This window comes from Gavialis gangeticus, unplaced genomic scaffold, assembly GCF_001723915.1.
Source record: "Gavialis gangeticus isolate Ggan-Ray unplaced genomic scaffold, GavGan_comp1, whole genome shotgun sequence".
In the NCBI taxonomy this organism is placed as follows: domain Eukaryota; kingdom Metazoa; phylum Chordata; order Crocodylia; family Gavialidae; genus Gavialis; species Gavialis gangeticus.
Genome location: NW_017729022.1, coordinates 36922213 through 36929066, shown reverse-complemented (window position 1 = coordinate 36929066; position 6854 = coordinate 36922213). Strand labels below are relative to the sequence as shown.

At 45.0% G+C, this 6854-nt stretch overlaps 1 protein-coding gene across 1 annotated transcript in view; it reads right to left on the bottom strand.

The window, feature by feature from the left end:
• Window positions 1–6854, bottom strand: part of OTOGL (otogelin like) — a 187639-nt gene that overhangs the window by 15628 nt on the left and 165157 nt on the right. Inside the window, exons 49-51 of the mRNA XM_019514788.1 lie at window positions 5273–5377; window positions 5145–5185; window positions 2430–2493 (exon numbers count right to left, since the gene is read on the bottom strand). Coding sequence (XP_019370333.1) covers window positions 2430–2493; window positions 5145–5185; window positions 5273–5377 — 210 coding nt within the window. The remainder of the gene's footprint in view (window positions 1–2429; window positions 2494–5144; window positions 5186–5272; window positions 5378–6854) is intronic.

The window sequence follows — 6854 nt, the reverse complement described above, 5'->3', positions numbered from 1 at the left end:
GCGGGCCCGAGGACCGAGCCCTGCGGAACCCCACTACCCACATCCCTCCAGGTCGAAAATGACCCATCCACTACCACTCTCTGGGTGCGGCCCTCCAGCCAGTTGGCAACTCATTTGACTGTGTAGGTGTCGACACCACAGTCCCCCAGTTTCCTAATGAGAACGGGGTGAGAGACAGTGTCGAAGGCCTTCCGAAAGTCCAGGAAGACTATGTCCACTGCTACCCCTGCGTCTAAGGATTTGGTGATCTGGTCACAGAAGGCCACCAGGTTGGTCTGACAGGACCTGCCACTGATGAACCCATGTTGGTTGCCCCTAAGCATAATCTCCCCTGCTGACTCCTCGTGGACATACGCCAGGATAATTCTCTCAAAAAGCTTGCCCAGGATCAAGGTAAGACTAACCGGCCTATAGTTTCCTGGGTCCTCCTTCCTCCCCTTTTTGGACATGGGAACCACATTGGCCCTCTTCCAGTCCTCTGGCATCACACTAAAACACCACAAGTGCTCGTAAAGCTGTACCAGGGGTCCCGCAATGACCTCAGGCAATTCCCTCAGTACTCTAGGGTGGAGATCACCCGGACCGGCTGATTTGAATACATACAGTCCCTCCAGAAGTTCCCTAACTAGTTCCTCACTAACTCTTGGCCTAGGTGCGCCTCTCCTGGGGTCGAAGGGGGGCCCAGAGGGGAGGTGTTTTTTCCGGTTCCTGCTCAGGAAAATGGAGGCAAAGAAATCATTAAATATGTTGGCTTTGTCTCCTGGTGTGACGACCAAATTTCCTAGCGTGTCCTGCAGGGGACCCACATTACCCGGAACCTTCTTTTTGCCCCCTATGTATTTAAAAAAGGACTTCTTGTTCAGCGGAATAGACTGTGTAGCAAAGCTGTGGAATCTCCATATTTGGAGGTGTTCAAGAAGGGCTGGACAAGCACTGGTCAGAGATGATCTAGGAGTATCTATGCCTATGTTCTACAACTGGTATTTCCCATGCTTCTGGGCTTTGCTGGATGTCACATGGCGCTGTGAAGGGATTCTTTTCCCCCTCGTGCTGTTACATGCATCAGGGACTGTGGCAGGATTTACCCTCCTCAGAAGCTCTGGGGGTTGCTTGCAGCTAAGACTGGGAATGTTGACTGGGGTGTTGCAATCCTCCTGCTAGGACTAAAACCCAGAGGTTCCAGGCTAGGTCTTGCCCTTCCACTCAGGGTCAGACTGATCACCATATTTGGTATCAAGAAGGAGTTTGCATCCCATGGTGAGACTGGTACAGAATGTGGGGAGTTTTGCCTTCCTCTGTAGTGAAGGGGTGGCACAGCAGGAGGAAGAGGGGGTGGCTCTTGAAATCCTTCTTACTGGGATCCCTCAAACATATTTTAAACAACCTTTGTAGTTGCAGGACACTGGCTGCTCTTGTCCCCCTGTTTTACCTGTGGCAGATTAAGCTATTACATTTTATGGTTGTGTAAGGGTTGACTGTGTAGTTTTACTAATAGGTTAGACAATAGATTTGTATATACCGATTTGGATAGGGATGATCCTGCCTCTGGCAAGGAGCAGGGCTAGAGCTCTGGAGGTTCCTTACAGCCCTACTTTTCTATAATTCAATATATAACTACAAGGCGAAAAGAGAAGACAACTCCTGAAGCAGGAGATAGGAGGTTGGAAAGAAAGGTTTAACTTGGAGGGAAGCACAGAAGCCAACTCTCTAGCACTCTTTCCCCTGATTTATCAATGGGATGCACTGAACTCGAGAAGGATAGAGGGCCTCAGCTTCAGTATTTTGGGGCTTGTATTTTTTTCTCTGTTCCAGCTAACATTTTCCAAACCCAATTAGATGGGGGAGGAACATTTCATAGGCAGGGTTTTATCAATCCCCATGAACCCTCTCCAGGTACAAGGTTTCTTCCTGAGATACAAACCAAATACGGCCCCAACCAGTCAGGGAAAGTGAGATTTTTACTACTCACCAGTTTCATGTTTAAATCTGGTATCTCAGTATCAGTGCATACACAAAGGGGTTTACTTAGTTTTTTATACTCTTTGGTTAGTGATTTAAATTTTCAAACTGAAAAGGGAGAGGTCCCTATTATTTAGTGGAAAAGATAATTCCTAGCAAAACTGCTTAAAAGAAACATGTGAAACTATAAAATGTACAAGCCCATAATCAGATTCCTAGAATGGGAATGAACTTAATTTTCACATTCGCTACTGTTCTCTAATTTTAGTATTGTCCGAATAAGAATTTCTTGACAAATTTAGTCTTCAAGCATAAAGTATAGCCATTTTGCCAATTAAACTTTTATAATTACTATTTACTTGGAGCCATTATAAAGCAGACAGATATCAAGCCATTTTAATCTAATGCTTATATTTGAGAAGACCAGCATAGGTCATTTTTGCCAACAAAAATTAATAAGAAAAATTTACCACAGGTGTAGTGCATGCATCCACAAGTCGTATAAATATTACTATCTATGTTTGGAAGTTCTCCCTGTATGTATAAAAAAAGAACAAACAAGTTTACCTTAAACTAACCTTCAACACTAACAAAAGACATTCTACTCTTAAAATAACAAACAATATTCCCACCACTCCCACCCTTTGCTGTTGGACGGAAAAAGAAATCATAATATACTACAACAAACAGCAGGCACAAAAATATCAGATGAACATAGTACCTCCACAATAACAAAGTAATTCATTTTCTTTTTGTCTGAACTTAACATTAGAGTAGCCCAACAGCAGTTTTACTAGTGTTTTGAAGTGGTTTCCTTTATTTTAGATACATTTTTAAGTAACAAATCCCGGTTATTTCAGTAATAAACTTACTATACCAAATTACAACTCATGCTCTGTTACTCAAAGGGGTTGCAGGTGGCTGCAACAAAGCAGCTTGCAGGTGGCTGCACTCCCAGTCAGACACAATTGCTTGATTGGGAACAGGACCCAGCTGTTTATTGTAAGAACAGGGCTCTGAGCAGTGGAGCCAGCAGTTTGCTGCAGGCAGCTGGGTAGAAAGTATCACCCAGCTGGAGCTGCTGTTCAGAACACCTTGGAGGTACAGGGCAAGAACTACGGGGATGGCAAGAGGTTCCTGGTTCCAGGGCATGACCCAGAACTATACCCTACTTGGGCTGGATCAGGTGGTAGGACTACGGGTGGAGAAGCAGTTTTCAGGAAATGCCAGACCTGTGCCTCCCCAGTGAAGGGTGAGTATGAGGCACCCGAAAGCCTCAGCCCTGCTGCCTCCTGGGTACTCCATGGAGGGGAAAGGCCAGAGAAGCACACCCTGAAAACAAAGCAAAGGGCCCAGATTCACTGTGTGGAGCCTGAGGCAGGGTCCTGGTCAGGTGAAAGAGCCAGAGACAGCTCAGGTCCCCAGTGAAGCCTGAGGCATACTAAAGGAGCTGCGTGTGAGGCTCCAGGGGGATGGGATGAGGCCCAGTGTTGGGCAAGGGGATTGAAGCCCCAGTGTTGGAGGCATGTGGGGACCAAGAGGGTCCCAAGCCAGGCAGGGAGCCCAAGGAAAAGGGAGGGGCTGGGAGCCTCAAGTGGGTGTGATTGTGAGCCTAGTGTGAGTGCACAGGGATCAAGACTTCTGATTTGAGGGCATAGGGATTGCAAGCTTCAGTGCGAGGGCACAGGAGTGACAGCCCCAGTGTAAGGCACTGGAGTAAGGGTCCCAGTGTGCAGCCACGGGAGTATGGGTCCCAGTGTGCGGCCACTGGATGGACACCTCAGTGTGGGGTATGCTATAAGCTGGGTGTTAGGCCAGATAAGCTTAGGCCAGGTGTTAGGCCATGAATGCCATCTATGAGGCACAAGACATAGTATAAGAGAAGGTTCAGAGCCATGTATAGACCCTTAGCATCAGGGCAAGTAAATGGGCAGCCTCCTGCCTTGTTATCAACTTTCAACTGTTTCATCCAAAGCATGGCAAGAGAGGTAGGTGCGCAGTTTGCCCTGAAACAAGTGGGCAGGCCAACAATCAGACAGGCTCTGGGACGCCCACTTGTCACAGTTACATATAGCTAGAAAATACCACTTTCAGCTCTAAAATTTCTTCTGTGACTTCCATAAATTGGTCAAAATTCTTGTACTAACATACTCCTTGCAGTTGATTCAGAATTTGATCTATATATACTATATTCCTTGCATTATATCAATATTAAACACTCCTCATATGGGAGAAGGAACGTGTGAGCATTTGGTGAGGAAAACACACCTTTCACCACAGACAGTAGGAGATAAAACATTTATTACTGGTCATATTCTATGTCATAGTGGCTAATTTCTACAAATAGAAAATGTGATCAGAGGACAGTAAATGTAACTTTTCATAGTTACAAAGGTCAAAGATATTAAGCATCTCTAACAGGAAGTATGTGATATTTTATAAAACAAGTCAATATTATATATTATTCCATTAATATATTAATACATCTTGACCCATTACTGAAATGGAACTTTTAAGAGGTAAAATTTTAGGCTTATTAGTTCTAGACAATACTGAACAAAAATGCATACCGTATTTTCCATACAAGGCTGCATATTTCATGCACCTTTTTTGCCAAAAACCAGCTGCTGGAATTTGGAATGCACGTTATATATGATGAAACACAATAAGAGCAGTTTGTTTTTGCTTTCACCTGGTAGAAGCGTAAGGAGCACAAAGTCTTTGAATGATCTACAATGAGCAGAACAATAAGCAGGCTCAGCTCCCTAGCTGCTGCTACTCAGCTACTTACTACAAAGAAATATTTGTCTTTCAAAAACAAGGTGCATGTGTATTTCATTCCAGGACACATTGTATGAGAGAAAATATGGTAAATATTTTCTTTCCTCATCTTCTTAAAAGCACAAAACCAAATTTTGTCAGTGGATTATTGGTTGCAGTATAGAGAAACTATATAGAAATCCCAGAAGATTATGTTTTTTGTCTGGAGAAAGATAACAAGTCTTCCCCATTTTGCAGTCTGTTTGCTGGCCAATGTATACACTGGGGTTACAAATGCTCCAATCCCATAGCCTATGATAATGAACCTCAGAAAGAGATGGAAAAACAACAGTAGATAAAGAGAAAAAAAAGGAATAAAATGCTGAACATTTTTACTAAATGGTATCAAAAGAAAAATCTCTTACCAGTTTACAAGTTGGTTTGGTAATGTTTTCACAGCTACATTCTGAGAAGAGAGCAACAACTTCTATTAGTCAAAAGGTCTTGATTTGTAATAATAAAATGAACCAGTAGAAGAACAGAAAATAATTACCACAGTGCCACTCAGGACAACACTGCCCAGGTATATGTTCTTTCACAAGTTTCATGTCATCTGTGCAATTCAGAAGAGGCATTGAACAAAGGTTCTCATCACAAACTAGAGAGAGAGAAATGACATGGATCAAGATATTTTTTTCAGCTCATATTTCCTTAGCTTAGTTTTTCTAACTATGCCAAATTTCTCATATAATTTTGATATTACCACTTGAGGCATCAGCTCACTTTCATCAATGTGAGATCCCAAAGATGGGATAAAGTGCACACTCAGCAAGTTTGCAGATGACAACAAGCTGCAGGGAGTAGTAGATATACTGGAGGGTAGGTCTAGGATTCAGATGGTGTATCTACATGAAATACTTTACTGCACAGTAGACTAATCTACTGTGCAATAAAAGAATCACTGTCTACACATGCATACCATTTATTGTGCAGTAAGTTGGTCTACTCCCTGTAAATACAGATCATAACCTAACTGCGCAGTAGAGACTATGAAGTAGCACGAGTGTAGACTGGCCAGGAGCAAACTTGCAGGAGCTGAGCAGCAATCAGATGGCGGTAGCTCTCTGCCCCCCTGCTACCCCCCCCTCGATCCTAGCTACTCAGCTGCTGGCTCCCCACAGGAGCTGGGAGCTAAGCAATGCTGGGACTCGAGAGCTCTGCTTCCTACACGTTCAGGAGCTGGCCTGGAGCTGCCCATTTCTGGGGAGGCTCCAAGCCAGCTCCAGGCTGTATGGGGATTTCTCTGAGCAGCCTGGGGTTGGCTGGAAACTGTCCCGCATCTGAGGCAGCTCTGGGCTGCATGGGAAAATTCAAGAAGGATGTGGACAACCTTGAGGAGGTCCAGAGGAGGGCTACTCATATGATTAGAAACCTGCAGGAAATGGCTTATGAGGAAAGGCTGAGGGAGCTGGACCTTTTCAGCCTCTGTAAAAGAAGGCCAAGGCCGTATACAAATTCACCGGGGGGAGGTTGGGCAGGAGGGAATAGGAGATGCTCTGTTTACCAGAGCACCCCTTGGAATAACCAGAAGCAAAGGCCACAAGCTGATGGAGAGCAGGTTGAGGTTGGACATCAGAAAGAACTTCTTCACACTTAGGGTTGCCAGAATCTGAAACGGACTTCCAAGGGAGGTGTTGCTCTCCCATACCTTGGGGGGGTCTTCAAGAGGAGACTGGACAAGCACCTGGCTGGGGTCACATGACCATAGCACTTTTTTCTGCCCCTGGCAGGGGGTTGCATTCCATGATCCTTTGAGGTCCCTTCCAACTCCCAGTGGAAAGGAGGGATCATCACCAAGGAGAACTATTCTACAGTTGCTCGGGGATGTAGGGGGATGGTTAGGAAGGCCAAGGCAGAGATGGAACAGAGCTGGCTTCCTGGATTAAGGACAAGAAGTCCTTTTTTAAATACATAGGGAGTAGAAAGAAGGCCCCAGGAAATGTGGGGCCCTTGCAGGACAAGACGGGGAATCTGGTTGTCACGCCAGACGACAAAGCCAACATATTTAATAACTTCTTTGCCTCTGTCTTCCTCAGTAAGGACCAGAACTGCCACCTCCCTGCTGGGCCCCCTTC